Source organism: Coturnix japonica, chromosome 8, assembly GCF_054131305.1.
Source record: "Coturnix japonica strain WE chromosome 8, WE-NBRP24, whole genome shotgun sequence".
Taxonomy (NCBI): domain Eukaryota; kingdom Metazoa; phylum Chordata; class Aves; order Galliformes; family Phasianidae; genus Coturnix; species Coturnix japonica.
This window is the reverse complement of record NC_140670.1, coordinates 22,249,263-22,267,336: the sequence shown is the minus strand read 5'-3', so window position 1 is coordinate 22,267,336 and position 18,074 is coordinate 22,249,263. Positions and strand designations below refer to the sequence as shown.

Sequence of the window (18,074 nt, the reverse complement as noted above, 5' to 3'; positions counted from 1 at the left end):
TACACTTTGAGAAGGGTTGCTTTCATTTTTCTTTATGGCAAGTTTCACTTTCAGGCTGCAGAAGCTCCATACCCACACCTCACGTGGAAGTGTTTACATCCCACCAGAAGCTTCCCAGCTGCAGTAACACCAGATCCAGGAAATGACAGCTCTGAGGTTGTTGTGTTTGGGTGTTTCACGCCACCAAACAGCTGACAACACCAAAAAGTAAAAGATTGGAAGTTTGGCATCCAGTTCTTTAACTTTCTGTTCCTTTGTTATTTCTGCAGTGGAGCAGAAGGATGCAGCCAAGCTTCCACCTGTAACCCTGAGAGGAAACGGGCTTAAAAACGATCACTGAGCTCCTGCACCACGGCGCTTCCTGGGGCGGGAGCTTTAAACAGACACCCACTTAGTGCTGACGTCAAAGGCATTTAAACATCACTCCCACTGAAAAATAACAAACCCAAACCAAAACACTGCTTCCACCACGCACCGGGCAGCCCACCTGCTGCAATGCCATGGGGCTGAGGGAAGCAGGGTGCCCTGCAGCAGGAGCACAGCAGAGCCCCCCCCTGACACCGCAGGGTTTACAGTCTGAGTGCAAACAGCAGAGACAATAGAGGCGGATGCATGACGAGATGTTCCTGAATCCCTCCCACACTTTTAATTAAACAGCACTGTTCGCTACCAACTCCTTTGTTCCCCATTTTAGAAGTGGGGAAAGAAATTTCTTGTTGCCATCTACACGAAGGACACGGCCCTAAATACTTTCTGTTTGGTTTTTTTTTCCCCTCATCTAAAACTGAAGTTCAAGCAGTTCATTTCCACTGGATCCCTCATCAGTGGATAAAAATAGTCGAGAGATTTGCTCAACTGCTCTTGAGGCAACACCTTCTTCTGCTTCCTGTAAATGCCTCTGTAGCTATGCAGAAAAGTCACAAGCAGTCAGAAAAGCACCATCCAGCACTCCCAGATAAACAGCTGGGAGCACTGCGAGCAAACCAGGCACCAGGACACCTCACTGCTTGCTCTGCACTTTATGCAGCGCCTCAATCGTGCCAAATATCTTCCCAAAATGAAAAGGTTCGTTTAGAAAGAGGAACTTGAGAGAAAAACATGCCCGTGGAACTGGAGCAATCTCAGCGTAAAGCCAGCTGTGCTGACTGCAACTTGAGTTACCCAAAGTTGTTTAGGTTTTGTGTCTCCATCTCCCTCCTCGGTTCAGATCCCAGGTTTTTAGGGAAAGCCCCTTTGCCCCGAGTGCTGACAAGTGAAATGTTGTTATAGCTATTGCATCCAGCGACAGAAGGTCATTGTGCTAGAGGTAGTTTCTTATGTAAAACTGTTTTCAGATCAGCAGGCTGGGAGGAGGGAGGGAGGGGGGAGCTGCGTTTCACCAAAAACTGAACTGATAAGGAAAATGAGGCAGCACTGTTTGCTCAGCAGTGTGTTAAGTCATTCTGCCTTCCAAACAACAGCAAGTTGGGAGTTCAACCACACTGCAGCCAGACCCTGAAATTTTAAAGCCCCCTCAGAAACTGCAGGCAGCACTCTGGTATCATGCAGTATCCATTTACTGTGGATTACAGAACCCAGCAGCACTGGAGAGAGTTTACAGTTAAGATTCCCCTCCAGACGTGCCTCCCAGACCAAAAAAAGGGTTTGCTCTCCCTGAGCCCAAGAACAAATAGTTGGCACTCTCCTCCGGCAGGGAGCAGCTGGCCAGTTGCTACCGTTTCTCACTCCCCTCCATGCCCAGCCACATTACCCAAGCTCCTTGTTCATGTTGAAAAATCAAAAAGCCACCAAAGTGGGGAGCAGCAAGTTGCCATTTTCTGTTTGGTGACCATTGGCAGAGAAGAGAGAGTGAGATTATACACGTGCCTAACTTGTTTTTCTATTAAACGCAGCTTAACACTCAAAATAGTGCTCGTGCAAGAAAGTTTGGCACAAGTTTTCAGCACTGTATACACAATCTCATATTAAGGATTACGGAAAGTATCCATAATAACCAACCAGGCACAAAGAGCTGCAGCCCTACATGCCGCCACCAAAACAGGGGTTTCTTCCCCCAGACAACTGCTTTGCTCCTTCCTCACTAAGCAAAAATCAGCCGCGCTCCCCAGTTCAGTGCTACGGGTGGGGAAGTGCCTCCTGTAGGGCTTGTGGGAACTGGAAATCATTTCCCAGCGCAGGAAGGGGAAATAAAATAAAGTTAAAGCAAGTCACAGCCTCGAGCAAGCAGCGCCCACCGCACCGAGCCCAGTTACCTGTCTGAGACCCAAGAGGAAAGGCATTCTGCAGGCTCATCCTCTGCACCCGCACATGGGAACGCAGGAATTTAAAGCCCCGCAGCAAGCATTTCCTCCTCAGCTGTGGGCAGCCCGCGCCTCCGATCCTATTTAAACCAGGGCTTCCTCGGCCGGGAATGCAAAGTAAACAGGGTCCTGGGGCACGGCGCGCACTCGCTGGCTCCCCCTCCTCCTCCTCCCACTCCCCGTGACATATCTCAGACGCAGCCCAGCCGGGGTGGAAATGACATCAGGTCGGGCACTTCTGAAAAAAACAGCAGAGAGAAAAAAGGCTGAACCTCGAGGCAGTGCCGGTGAAGGCGCAGAGGAGCCGCAATGCCGGTGCGGGACGCCGGCAGCAGGTCGGGCTCTGGTCTCCCGCTGGGGACTAAAGCTCGTAAGCAAAAGAACCTTTTCCCTCAGAATAGGTGAAATGCCTACATTTATTTGCTGTTTGGTGAGCAGCAGGTTCCGTTGGAGCATCTCCAGATGGTCCCATACCGTGTCCTCACTGTTTCCAAACACCTCTCAAGTCCCCACTCAGCCCTGGCCCCACAGAGCCGTAGGCACTGATCCCCCACTGCCACTGGCATCGGGTGCCCTGGGACAAGTGATAGCAGGCACTTTAATCCCTCTCCCTAGTGAGAGCACGACCAGCCCCGACCCACCAACGGTTTCTAATTCTAAGAGACCTCATTTCACTCTGCTGTGCCAGGGGGCAATTAAGCCTTATAAACAAATTCATCATCTGGTGTGCAGGATGGCATTTCTTGTTTGTCCTCTCTCCCCAGCAAGGAGTACAGCAAGTTCCACAGCGAGGTAGGAGATGACACTGCAGAAGGTAATCTAAATTTAACTTCCTTTTCCTACCTACACTCAGCAGCCTCTATTTTTCGGGCATCTCTTCAATGAGCAGCTGTCCTCGTCCGTCCCGTGGGGGCCAGCACCCCTCCAAGCACCGCAGGGGACGTTCAGCAGAGAGGAAACTCCCTCAGATTTTGGCCTCTCTAACTTCTGGAACCAAGCAGTTTGCAGCAGTGCCAGGCGCAATAACCACTGTCCTCAAGCCAGAAGTCCTCCCTGAGCACTGCTACCACCTCCCAACCCCAAGCAAGAACCCCATGCTGGGCGTGCCCATACAATCAGGCTGTGAGGATGTCATCAATATTATCTACTTTTCACTAGTTTTAAGCCACCAAAGAGACTTGCTGTCTATGGTAAGCACATCTCTGTTTTTCCTAATAGGCACATCAGCAATTTCCTGAAGGATAAAAAACATCAGCATGAACCACCATCAGTCAGGCAATGGCATTTTCCAGCTCCTGTGCTTTCCGGATCAAACTCTCAACCTTTGCTTTTCCAATTCTGAAGACAAACACCAACAATATAAAAGGGCAGCTTTCTGTTCTAGTAATCACTTCTGCAGCCTCACATTATCCTTTGAAATACCCCGTTTGGCTGCTGCTGTTGGGCCCTGGGCAGATTTCAGGGCTGAGCCAACGCAGCCATCTCCGAATCCCTCAGTCAGAGGTAATGCAGCTTTGACAACCTGCTCTTCCCCAGCATTATTCAAAACGCAAAGTTTCATTCCAGATCTAAAACAAGTCACAAAGGCAGCAACTTAGTGGTAAAGCAGTAACATCCCTTCCAGCCTCAGCAGTTGGGCAAGTCAGCCTATACCCTTTTGATCCCTGATTGACACAATATCTTTCAAATCACATAGGCTCTCCTTATCTTTGCAATTGCTTTGGGTGTTCCGAGTGGTATCATTTTACCCTCTTTTATTTCACTGTTTTTAAATCCAAAGCCCTAACCCCAGTGATTTGTCTAGCAGCCATGAGTTTCACAGGCAGCAGTTATGAACAAATAGCTCCTTTGTCTGTAGTGAATTCACCACCTTCTAATTTGACTTCCATAATATTACCAGGTGGGAACAGAAGTCCCCATCTATCTTCTCACCCATTCATTAGTCTGTACTTGTTAGATAACTTCTTGTGAAAGATATCAATCTTCCTACCCCTCTTAATGCAAAATCTTCTCCCAAAGCCCTCATCTGCTCATCATGCGTTCCAAAACCCTTCCAACTTTCTACTGCCCTCTGCTTGTGAGCACGCAGTGCTGAAATAATTATTATTTCAATGAAAGCAACAGCTCAGCATGGGTTTCACTTCCTTTATGCGAACCTGGAGCTTCGCATCTGCAAGGCCACATATCTCGCGTGTTTATCAAAGATAAAATGAAAAGAGCAAACACAGGTTTTTACAGTTTCTCTGTAAATAAATCACGTGAGGGCTCTGAAAAGTCAAGGCTGAAGTAAGAACATGTTAAAGGATCAACATTATTTTGAAAATCTGCTTGTTTAGGCAGCCACCAGCCACCCTTAGTGGCTCCACTGCTGGAGTCCTGCTGGAGGAACAGTAAATCTGTGTGGTCTATAGTATGCCCTCAAACTTCAATATCACAGTTCTAGGGGAAAAAAAAACAACCAAAAATCATACAGTGCAGCTATACATATGCAGGATGACCATGAAGGTGGAACAATTGTATCTAAGAGCTTCTACATTTATCCCAGGACACTGTTATTTTGTTACCAGCATCATCCCTTGAGCATCAGCTATCTGCTTCCATTAGACATCATACAGCCTGGGATGCTAGAACTGAGACTGCACAGAGCTGCCAGGCACTTCAAACAACGTGTGAAAGAAGCAACCTGAAGGAGCGTGACTTTATCTTTCCCCATCCTGAAGATGGCTTCGGGATTAAAGAAAAAAAGGGGGTTGGGTGAACAGTGTATAGGAAGGCATAAAAGCAGATCCCTGTTTCTCTTCAGTAAGATAACATCCAGGAATAAGCAAGCTCCATCTGCTTTGACAGAATAAGTTCTAAAGGGACTTGTTTGCTAGCAAAAACAGGATGAGCTATCTGGAGATGAGCAGCACTGGAACAGGAAAGCAGTGTAAAGCTGCCTGCACACCATTTCTGCCTGCAAAGTCTGCCCACTGGTCACTGATTGCTGAAAAGCAAAGGGCCACTCACCCACTCCAACACAGCTTTCCAACACAGAGTGGGTGCACTGGGTTCTTGTAACATGTACCACTAATGTTGACTTCAAAGAATGGCCTCAGAAAATTCCAGAGGACAATAGGAACAGGACAGTCCAAGCATTTCCCAGCACCCTGAGTATCTACTCTATTCCTTAGGGGATACATGGTCCTGATAAACCTTCCAGATCCTCTGTGTCTACTGCCACAGGACTATTTTGGAGCTGACTAAGCTGGGTCCTCCCCCCCAGTTTGTATGCAGTCCAAAGACAAAATGAGGACACCAAAGTCACTTACGTTTAATGTTTCCCAGGCCAAACCAACTTCCTCATTGCTAGAGAGAACAAAGAGCAGCACCAGCAAAACACATTGCACGTGTGGAAACTGACTTTTGAGCCAGTGCCACAACTAGACTGTTCAATACATTTAAACATGCAAGGGAGCTCAAGGCCTGCTGGATCAATACATTCTGACGTGCATGGAAGCACAAGGACTTACAGTGGTCAGAATCTCCTTGGGTAGGTCCCTCTCCCTGCAGCCCGCTGCTGCTTCTGTCATCTCAGTGGTTTCAAAGCACAATACAGTTCTACAGCTTTACTCAGTCTAGATAAGCAAATAGGGACACTGCTTTTCAACCTCATCTGTGCTTTGTCTCCAAGTAACTGGTTAACCAGGGAGGAAGAGGCTGCGCACTTCAAAAAACACTCAGTGTGGTGAAGAGCCTCAGTGGCTGTAACTCAGCCAGCAGTTCCTTTTCTGAAGCCGCTTTCTGTATTAAGCTGCTGCAAGAAAGGGCAGGGAGCTGAGATGGGGCAGGGGATGCCCAAGAGGAGCCCTTCCCAGCACCCATCCAAAAGAAGAGGCAGGACCCAGCTATGTCCCGGCTGTCCCAGCCCCACCACAAGCCCCACTGGTTCAGCTGATGGCAGAGCAGTGGCAATGAAAAGTCCAGGCTCCTTCCCTGAGACCAAAATAGTTTTTGTGAAGCATAGCTTGAAATTTTCAGCCCTCAGTGACGTTGTTTCCCAATGCTTTTTGCTTGAGGAGGGGAAAATGATAGCCACAGGTCCAGCAGGCACTTCTTCCCAGCAGCAGAGCTGTGGCCAAGCCAATATGTGGTAACACCGAAGGCTATTTGCATGGTTATTTTGTACGACTGCTGTTTCATACCCAGGCCTGCTATGGAAGCCCAGAGACCTCACAAAAAGTTTTAAAGTCCTGAGCCACTGAAGTAGAAGGGAGTAAAGAGACAGAATTGCCCTATTAGAGATGACTTTACCTGCTGCAGTGTAGTCAGGGTCAATTCTGTCCCTCTAGTGCTGCCAGCTTTTTCAGTTTTAGTTTGGAGCGGGCCATGAAATCATAGGAAAGCCAACTCCTCCCTCAGAGCCAGCACAGGGCAGGGTGGGGGATCAGCTGTTACACACTTGATGAGATGACTCCAGCAGGGCTGGCATGTCGGGGTGCTGCAGGGACACCCGCCAGGCTTCTCGCTGTTGGCAGCGCTGCTCTTGTTTTCCGTCAGCTCGTGTGTGCAAACAGGACCTTTGGTAAGGGCTCAAGAAGAGACACCGTGCTCCAGACTGGGCTGAAGGCAGAGTGCAGACAGTAATAGGATCCTCCAAACATGGGATCGAGACGGTAAGAGTCTGTTCTTGTTTTAGCGTCTTGTGCCATGTGGGTACCAAAAATACAGCAGGTGCCTGGCCTCTGGTCACATCATCACAGCAGACAGCATTGTCCCAAAGCTGCTAATGCTAGTTGCTTACCAGCATAACCTTGATGGAAATCTCAAGACACCCTCCTCTTAAGGGCGCTATTTGTTTTCTCTCCAAATGACAGCAACTTGCTATTTTTAGTGCTCATCTCATGTCTGCTTGGCATTTCCCTTGGGCCTTACCCTTGTTTCACACCGCTGATGCCAGCTCCCACGAAGCTGTGTATTTGGTGCCAGAGGGGCTGATGCCAAGTCTGCTTGTTCTGATGCCAAAATGGCAGCTGGCTTTATTGTTGAAAAAGGATTTGCCAAAGCTAACGGCACTAGTGCTGGGGAGACTAGCATCGATTCCAAGGTTACTTTCCTTCCTTGCTCTTCTATTGCCCTTAGACTTCATGGAATAATGCTGCTCCAAATGACCCTCTGGGGTCCTAGGAGATGAATTTTTCATCAGGGTCTAAGGCAATTATGCCAGCAGACAGTCTGAACGTACGGGTTTTCAATAAGAAGGATAGGTGCAGACGTGGGGCAATTATCTGGGATGCAGCACTGCTGCTGCTGGGCCTCACCACGACAGGAACAAGCCCCTGCAGATCGCACAGGGCTTGATCTTTCTCTACCCGCAGATGCGTTTTAAAAGAATCTCTCACAAAAACAGAGAACTGAAGATTAAGGAGGTTATGTGGCATTTCATCACCAAGATATGCATGAAGGCAGAAGTCTGGAGCAGAAGAGGGTCAGGGATCAGCTAAATTGCATCACATCAGCATGGGCAGGAAGACAAAACCCAGGAGAGGTCATGGGTCCCCACCTCGTTTGCCTCCCCTCAAGTGCCACTCTGCAAAATGCTGCTGTGCAGACACAACCCAGTCCCACACACCGGGTGTAGGTGCAGTGACCTGGGAAACACCCACACGGATGCAAGCACATAGTATATGCAGCCTGTAATTCCACATGTACAGAAGTATGCAATTTGAAAGGATGGCATCCCTGCACATTAAGAAGCATTGGCCTGTTTGACCTCTGCTACTTTTCTTATTAGCCAAAGAAAACTGTTCAGCGACCACTGTCAAATGGGCACCTGACAGCACAGACATGCTCAGGTCTTTCTTCAGACATGGTGCAGTTAATTGGCCGTTTAACCAACTCTGTGCCTTGACAGGTTCTTTCATTGCATAAGGCTTTGCTGGGATATCTGTGACTTATACAGCCCGGTCAGATGTTTCAGAAGTTCACTGGTGTTTTCAGAGCCTAACCTGGGCTCTGCCATTCCCCCTCCACCCATTGATCAGTGGGTGATGGATCACACATCACAGGACACATCCACAAACAAGGGGGGTTTAACTGAGGCACAAGGAGGCATGGAAGGCTTCCCACTGACAGCAACAAGGCAGCACTGATTGCTCTCCAAAATAACGAGCACTAAGGGTTGTGTACGTGTATCTTCATACAACCAAAGTGAAGAATAAAAGGAAACCACAAGTTTAGCTATTAAGAAAGCTCAATACCACAAGCATTTAAGAGATCACAACACAACAGTATTAAAGCCATCACTTTTAAATCACCAGACAAAACACAAGGAGAGCTATCAGATCTTAACCTCTGCTGTTAGAAACTTTTTAAAACACGAAACTTCAGGGAAAAACCACTTCAGAAAGCCTCATCTTAAGTACATCTTCTCTATCTCAAATTACTGCGTTAAGGAGCTCTCTGAGCATCCGGAGAAGAAACGCAAACTCATCACTTTCTTTTGAAATGAGGAATGAACAGAAGATGAGGAATAAATAAACCAACTCAGTATATATTTAATACAGTTTCCAGTTTTCCTGCTGTTTCAGACAGGGGTTAGGTCAGGACCTGCAAGCCTACCCTTTCCTCTGCTGTAGCATAGGTTCTGTTTGGCTTGTGTTGTCAAATGACAAGAATGGCCCCCCAAAATCCTACATGCTTTGTTGCTCTGCCAACCACAGTGGAGAACTTTTGGGATCGTATCAACCAGGAAAGCCCTCAGATAGCATCACCTACGTAAAGCACAGAGCGTGTGGATGTGGGTTTCCAGGTACCAACTTGCTTTGATTCAAGCACACAGAGCAAATTAAATGCCTCCCACGATCAGCTGTGCCCTTCTGCTGCAACTTCCTTGAGTGTAAAACACGGAGAGTGCCAGAAAGTTGCTTGAGGTCTCAGCAGCGGGGCTCTAAGAACACCCACTGGGTGTACTTACTGTGGGTGCCCAGCAGCACTGCTGCCCCAGGACAGGCACGTTGCATAAGGAGCAAGCAGCCTGCAGGAAGCCATGCCTGCAGGTCGAGTTTCAGTGCTGACATTACACAGTTTGCACTTCGCTCAAGCATTGGAAGCACTGGTGGCACCTGGAATCGCAGCCAGGTTCTCAATCTCTGCTGCATACCTGCGAGTCAGGCAGCGCTGTCATTCCAAGGGCAGACACCGCAGACACCCCGCTGTCTTGCTTCCCACCTTGCTTCTATCTGTAGGGTCACTCCTTCGGCATCAAACTACATTCCCCTAGCATGCATCAATATGCTTTATTAAATAAAGTTCAATGCTCAATAATTACAAACACATTTCAGCTTTATCTCAGGACAAAACAGTGACCAGCACAACCTGCCTTAACGGACATTATCTTATCCCAATTGCTGTAATTTCCATTAGTGGTTGTTATTCCACCAGCAGATAAGGTGAGCACTCCCCTGGCTGCAGCAGGGCTGGAGGAGGACAGGGTGACCCGCAATGCCGAGCCTCCTTCACACAGCAATCTGAGCCTCTCATGACAGGGCTGCTCCCTCTATTTGCCTCTTCCTGTATTTTTTACTGACTTTGGCTCTGGGCTTCACATTATTTCTTCTCCCATCTTCAAAAATACGCACAAGTCTTTATCTCAAGTACTTTATCTCCCACACTGTTAGCACAGAGCAGAACAGACCTCTCCAGGATCCCACCACTTCCACAGATGACTCTTCAGCATATATTCCAGTCACTTAACGAACACAGTGTACCATAATTTAATCCCAAACACAGTTCTCTACTCAACATCCCATAAGCAACACATTCCCTCAGTCACCCTTAAGTGCTCAGTGGCAAAGTTCAGCAGCCCCACCATTTTCTACTTTTTTCATTTTATTTTAGATTAACACTTCCATTCTCTTTTTCTCATCAATCTTTAGAGTCCATATTTTCAGAACATTTTCTTAAGCCTTGAGTATTCCTCATCAGCTGCAATATAAATGTAAGGCCAAAAGTAAAGAAGAACAGTAGTCTTTATTATCCCTCCGGTTCTGGGAGACTGAACTTACTAGTTGGTTCCACATCAGCAAGAAATACAATAAAAAGATAAAAATAAAAATCAGATGTGGCATAAGAAAAAGATGTCAGATGGATTAAAACATATAGGCCATTTGTGCAGCGAATTCAGCATAAACCAACAACACAACTATCTTTTAAAGTGTCAGCACCCAGCAGACTATTTGTCGAGTCTGACCTCATGCTGAGTTGAGGTCAGTGTGAGGAAAAATAAGTGACTGTCAAAAACATCCCTGAATTCCTGGGAACTTCGAGCAGCATTTCACTCAAAATAAACAAATAAATAAAACACAACACAATCTTTTGTACATGCAGAAGCTCGTCAGTGAAATGGAACTTGCTCGTCTCGCTGCCACTTCTAGCAGCTCTCAGGCAGATCCCAATTCAAGTCCTCCTGGTCTCTCTTAACTGGATGAGCTGGAAGAAATCTGAATGTGCACAGATGCCAAGAACGTCCCTTGTGAGTTCCATCCTCAGGTATGAGACACGTCAACTGAGGTCAAGGGTTTGACTGAGAGCCCAGATCTCGCTGCAGTGTGATAACCCACCCGGAGCCTCCCGCCAGGTCTCCAAATCCCAGCCTTCCGCAAAGTAACACGGCAACCTGAAATAAGATCGGTTTCTGAAGGATGAGCTGGTGCTCTATAAGTTTGGTTTTATTTCAGGCTGCTGCCCAAGATTGACCAACCTGCAAGGAACACCCGCTACTGAGGCCAAGCATTTGGAAAGGCAGGAAATGCTCAGAAGACTTCACAAGCACAGGACAGTCCCCACAGATCCACTTTTATACAGATTGTGCCCAGCATAAAACAACCACTCACAGCCAAAAGACAGAGAATCATTCTTGGTAACAGATCAAATAGTGGGACAGCTCTCTTAGAAATGCTCTGGTATCGTCCAGAAGTGCCCAAAATTCCTTCACAATGAGTCTTAGTGGGAAACAAGAAAGGACCGACTCTTTTCTGTAGTAAACAGCACAGATTGAGACACTGTATCAAGACCTGACCACCCCTGCCAAGTCCTTTACCAACACAGTAAAAGATCAAAAGGCATGACTGAAAACAAAGGTTCAAGTAAATTTACCCAATTCAGGTCCCAAAGACTTTCTGAATTGTAATCAACATCTGCAGCCAGCCAGCAAAAATACAGAAATCCAACAGCTAAAGGGAAGGGCGTCACCAATGTATCCCTCTGTACATATAAACACTCTGAGAACTGTACCGAAGTTTGTTTTGTAACAACTTCTTCGTGAGACAGTCAAGCTTTAGCGATCGAGGAAGCTGTGGATAAACCTCGAGAACTGAAAATGTCTTTTGGTGCATTTTCTCATTCCTCCCTGGGGAATCCAGACTTTCGGAGCAATATTAACATGAAGCATGCAAAATATCCCGTGGGCTGTTTATAACCTAATGACTCCTAATGTAACCTTAAAGGCCCTTCTGTAAAGAGTTACCCGTGTTTAGCAATCCGAGCAGGAGAGCACTGCAGCCTCCCAAGCAGCCCACCACCACCACCTCTATTACAATTGTTTTGATCAAGCATTTTCACATAATATAGTTGCTTTGTGGTGGTATTTGTGAAACATTGCTCAGAATCAGGCCAGTATAAAACTCAATGTGGCATCAATAACTGGTAGAATTAGGACTAATGTTTAGAAATGTCTGTTCACAGGTACAGCCAAAGCTGGAAGGCTTTAGTGTTTACTTACTACATGGTCCTGAGTGGTTAAGCTAGTGAATTGTGTGAAAATCATCTGGTTCCCACTGTGTGCACCTACTGTAAATCAAGTTACCTTCCTGGAAGCTCAACATGTATCTGCTGAATGAAAGCAAAACACCTCTCACGGCTTCACAATCAGAACTCAAGGAGTAAGAAGCTGCAAGAGTTAAGGTTTTCATTGTGATGTTAGTTTAGCCAGTTATACATCCTGAAAGCTTCAAAAAATAAAAATGTAAGAAGGAAAGAGTGTTACAATCTGTGAAGTCAATCCTTACATTAAAAATACTCATGGAAAAAAAAAATAAATGAGTTGTTTGCTTTCCAGAAGCCACTATTTGGTCTTTCCTACTTCTACAAATTAACAGAGGCCTTTCCAGAATTATAAATAAAACACTGGAGGCTCCATGTGACTTCCCCATATGTAGCTTTTCAACAGCCAAATGATTTTGCTTCTTCCATCCTCACTGTTTGCATACTAAGGCAGTGTTTGCCAAGCTTCAACTCAAGAATTTTTAAGCCAAATTTGTAAAACCAAGATAATAAAGATTTTGTCGATATACTTTAACCAGAGAGAATTCATAGAAAAGGTTAAGCTGAGGAAGGGAAGTAAGATCAAAAAAAGAAGAGTTGTATGTTTTGCCATCCATCTACAAGAGAGGCCCCTGTGGAAGTGCAGAATATGTGGGAAATGGTGAGAATGCCTATTTTATCTTCTATGGGCTTTTAAGAGCAGTATATGTAGCCATCCCATTTCTCCACCTGTTCAGATACACAACATGCTCTTCACTCATTGAATAAACAAGTGGACCTAACCCAAAAAGTGGGAGAGTTGGGTTAAGAGAGCATCTCAGTTTTATCCCATCAGATAACTGGCAGACAGTGTACAGAAGGGATTTTCCAATCTGCTGCCTTTCTGGTTGCCTTAATTCCCAACACAATATATAAGTATTCAAATATCCAAAATCCATATGACTTCCATGCTATGTGTTGCCTCCAGAAAACACGTGGAGGTGACCTAAAATCAAACCTTCAGCATTTTGAAGGGTGGGATATTGGGCTACACCTACAAGAAGCAACGTGGTAGAATTCTGAGCTGGGAAGGTGCAGCAAGCAAAGCTGAAGAGCACATGCTGGAGCAACAGAAATGATCCTTTCCAGGAGGAGTTGGTAAAGGACAAAGCACAGAACTTTAACTGAACAGTCAGAGCAGCTCAACAAGGAAGACAAGAAAGTCACCTGTCACATAACGTAAGACTGCCATATTAAACCATGCCCCAAAGCAGAAGTTTGACACACATTCTTCTCAGGACACCAAAGTATCTCTCCTCCAGTTTGAGTTGCAGCACAGCATTCATTCCTACTGACCTCACTTTTCTCCTTGGAAGACAAACACACTCACAGTACTATCTTGATCAATGCAATCTCAAAACGTCCTTCATAGCATGGAACAGCTCAGTAAAGCGGAGCACAACAGAAGTCCACAGTGGGACAGCTTGAGGTTCTTACATTTGATGTGATGTACATAAATTCTTACTAATATCTAAATACCTCTTTGACACCAAGAGTGGAAAGGCCATGGCTTTCCACTTCATCAAGCTTCACTCGTTGTGGTCTAGATTCTGTGTTCCAAAAGCCTAGCACAATACCTGGATCAAGACACTGCACACACACCAAAGCTGTGTGAAACAACGAGAGAAGGTGTTTTCTGCACGTCATGAAAAGCAAGAGGAAAGAGGCTCTGTCTTTATTCTCTACAGTCTTGTTCAGTCCTGCTGGATGCCTACATGACTCTTAAGTTATGGTTATTTCCTCTTGACAAATACGTTCTTCTGCAATCTACTTCATCTGTTTCCAAAAAAGACAGATAATATTATTCTAACATTCAGCATTCCTTTCTCCTATAAGACCTATTTTAGCCTTTAAATGTCACAGAATCAGGACACCAATGACTCCTGGCCCATCTTCACATGATGCTTAACTTCATGTTTGGCAAAGCCTTGCTATTTTCTATTATTTTCCCTCAATAACATTTATGGTATCAGAAGTGGAGGCAGAGTAATTAATATTTGTAGATACCATCTATTATTTTACACAACACCAAAGATTCAACATGTTATTTCACGCTAGTTCGGTGTTTGTCTATATACGTATCAGGATTCATACCTAAGTGAAAGATCACAGGTTTCAAAATTGGATATTGCACGACTCAGTGATTGGTCAATAATGAAGGAAAACAGACACAAACTGTAATACCACTTGTGAAAGTCAGAAATTATAGATGACTACCATGTTTTCAGGACCAAACTTCAGAAAATGAGCAAAGCAAATGGGTAACTTCCTTTGATTTATCCCCATTCCAGTCCAAGGATGGAAAAAAAACCACGATGTTCCACTTAACTCCTCCACAGCAGCAAGGAAACTGAAAGCGTAATTCATCCTTACTATTTTTTTGTCAAAGGAGGATTTCATTGTTAGCTACAGTAAACACCAGATTTATATTTTCCCTTGCAACTTGCCAATCTTGCCATGACTCAGTTAAACAATAAAAAAATAAAGAGGTTTCCTTTGCACTTTAGTAGCTCTCCATTTTTAGTCTCCAGCAAAAAGATGGATGATAATTTATGATTTCTATATTCATGTGCCATTTCCAGTTGAAATCACAGCAATAATTAGACAGAAACGTAAAAGACAGACTGAAGTTGTTCAGTGGTATCCCACTGCAGCTAAGATTGAAACTTAATAGTGCCTTTGTAAAGCAAATTATCATTAAAACAAACCAGGGTGCTTCTGAGCCACTTCTTTGTAACAGAGTATTGTAAGTAATAAATAACTGACCAGTTGTCTCTGAGACATCCAGGGAAATGACAGCAATAAGTGGCATCAGGAACGAAAGTGAACTACCTCACAACTTCTCCTCAATTGCCAGGGCTCCATATTGACCTAAGAATGACAATTCCCTCCTCAATCATTGCAGAACACAAACATAAAGACATATTTATAAAGACACACAGGTCTCTGCTAACAGATTCTAACAATCAGGACACCAGAATTCAGCATCTCCAGCTTCTTTCCTGAAGGACTCCAGCTACTGATTCCTGATACGCTGCCAATCTGGTCCCTGAAAGAAGCCAGAAAGCGTTCAGGAAATGCTCAGGAAAAGGTTGGGAAGCAGGAGGTGGTTGCAAGTAGATCAGGCCCTTGGATGCGGGGATTCACTAGGCTTTCTATGTCCCAACACATCTAGAAGAGATTGCATGGATTTGCCAACTTCTGAAAAAGGAACCAAAAAGATGAACTACAACACTGTGGGAGGACACAGGACTGAACTATTTCAAGCTCTCTACAGTTCGGAGAACGTACAGTCCTGTGAGTTAGTGTAAGTACTACATGTTACCCTAAACTAAAGTCCCTATAATTCCTGACCAGAAATGTGAAATAAAAGGCAAAGCTTAGAAGGGAAGAAGCGAATTGTACAAAGATTCTGAAACAAATGCTGGAAGAAACAAGGAAAGAACCTACCCAGCCACACACCCAGCCAAGCATCCATCACTCCTTTGAAGAGCAGCTGCCTCGAAGAATTTGGGAAGCACTTTGTCCAGAAATGTTTGTGATAGCAACCAAAACTCTGTCCAATTCTAATATCACTCACACTCTTCATTGTCTAATTCTTCCTGTATTGTCTTCAAAGACTCTTGGAATTCAAAAGCCATAGGAAAGTTCACATAATAACACCACATTTAACTAATGCATTTGCTTTTCTGGCCAATGAGGTCACTTTTCTGCACTGCATCCTATACAGCGAACCACATGCTCCTCTGGGAAGACACTACTTTTATTATTTCTAAAGCACTGACAACCATATAGATTTACAACCATATACAGAAGCCAAATAGAAGTTCTTACTATAGAAACATCTGCTTCTAGTCTTTACTTTCCACTTGAGTCCATAATTCTGAGTAGCAAGCAGTGTCTTTAGTTGAAGCAACAACACATAAATCTGGATGAAAGATGTCAAAAGTACAAAAATATCCATTACTGCTTTGGACTAGATTTGAACTGGTGACCGAATGATGTGACACTTGATAGTTCTTTAACAGTCCTATGATGGCAGAGGTTTGCATCAGCAAATACTTAAATCCCAGGAGACGCTACTTCCTGCGTAGGAAAATGTTAGACAAATGAAATCTTCAGAAATAAAAGCTTCTCGATCTGTGCAACTCCAAAAAGCAATAAAATTGAAAGACAAGTCACCAGATTCCCAGGGGTTTCTGGAAGACCCGTATATTACATGTATTCAAGCACACAACTTCGTGCCAGGAGTCACAATTAACAAAGTTCAGCCTTCATTACTAGATGAGGGATAAACACAGCGAGTCCAAAGAAGTCTCCCTTGTGTCTTTAGAAGCGCACAAAAAAATTCAAGATATTTTGGATTGAACTACGCAAACAACTGCACAGTGAGTCAGTGATTAAAAACTAATATCGGGACCATCTGCCCATCAACTACGTCGTACCAAACAAGCAGAGTCAGGCATCTAACACCTATCCCACCAGAGCCATTCAGGCCCTTGCAGTCCATGAACCTTGCATCAACACCCTGCAGCTCTGCCAGCAGATAGGTGCAACTGCCTGTGAGGCGTGCACGCACCTCACCTGATTCCAAAGACACGTTGGCTGAAAGCAGCAATCAAGTTTCCACTTGAGGTGAAGCATCCTGTAATATTTTATTAGGTTGCAAAAATGTCACCGTGGTGTACATCTGCTGGAGAGGCAGACGGAGCCAAAAGCACAATTAACAGCTCCCATCAGAGGGCACATCCTGTCTCACATTTTTAATGAAGTGCTGCATATGCACAGGTGCTCCATTTCATTGGAGAGCCTCCACATAAAGAGAATTCCCTGATCAATAGCGATATCTTTCATCTCCCTGATGAAAAGTAACACTCCCTCAAACAGCCACCAGCCGTCCTCCCTGCGCACACAACGAGCTCAACCACAATGGTGACCATCACCACAAAAAGGCTCTCAAGAAGAAGTGCTGCTGCTGCTCTCCGCCTGCCTAGGAGATGCAAGCCCTTTCCCTGCCTTTGTTTATAAGCTGCAGACATACTTCAGATGCCCTGTGCTCGCTCATTCAACCACCCCAGACATACTAGCCAAAAACCTCTTGCCATCCATGTGTAGACAGTCACGTTCTCCAGTTTGTACCCAAGGGGCATGCAATTTAGGGCTTGCCAAGGAAAGCTGCTTATCACTCTTAACTTTAACTATATCCTATGTATCATTAAAAAAGCTTCAAGCAAAGAAAGAAAAACGTAATATAAATTACAAAGACAGATGTGATAAATCTTCCAAAATCATCAAAAACAATCACAGTAAAAGCTTTGAAGAATAAAGAACCTGGCTTCATAAAAACACTCCTCAGATTAACCCTTTTGCAGCTTTAGAAAAGATAAGATCTCTGTTGTTGCTGAGCACATCTGCAAGAGCTTGCCAAGGAAAGCATGAGCAAGCAGCTTCAAAGGCAGAATGACGTACCTATGGCAGTAAACCCTAATCCTTGCTGTGGAAACCACGCAACTGAAGTTAGTCATAGAAAATGGGATTAGAAATTCTAAAAGAAAACAAGGGGCTGGAGGAATCAGCAGTCACCCCAAAATCATGTTGAAAAACTTGAGCAACTTTTAAATAACAGCTGTTCTCAGGGTTGAAAAAGAGGGGAGTAAGTCTAATACCTCCCACCGGAAACCTGTAGTGGATAGGGATAGGGACCATCCGGGTCAGCTCAAAACCTCGAACACTGGCCCTGATGGAGCTTGGAAAGGAGTAAAGATGCCAGCAAACACCCCCAGCTATCACCTCCAGAAGTCCAAGGGCGTGAACCTCTAGAAAAAGGGCTTTCTGGTTTGCCCACATAAAACTTAGCAAGGATCAAAGCAGAATGTGCTTCTAGAGATCAGCGCAGAGGCTGAAGTAGAGTCCTAGGGGACTATCTGGAAGCCT

General features: G+C 45.1%; 1 protein-coding gene across 8 annotated transcripts in view; it reads right to left on the bottom strand.

Moving 5' to 3' along the window:
• WBP1L (WW domain binding protein 1 like) overlaps positions 1-18,074 on the bottom strand; it is a 47,724-nt gene that overhangs the window by 18,894 nt on the left and 10,756 nt on the right. For 2 of the 8 annotated variants that reach the window (XM_015867213.2, XM_085554680.1), the window contains exon 2: positions 2,253-2,538. The exons of 3 other annotated variants lie outside the window; for them this stretch is intronic. In XM_015867213.2, the coding sequence (XP_015722699.2) occupies positions 2,253-2,279 (27 nt within the window). In that variant the 5' untranslated portion in view covers positions 2,280-2,538. Of the gene's footprint in view, positions 1-2,252; positions 2,539-2,774; positions 2,920-18,074 lie in introns of those variants that run through there. 3 more of the 8 variants (XM_085554681.1, XM_085554677.1, XM_085554678.1) reach the window with 3 other exon arrangements.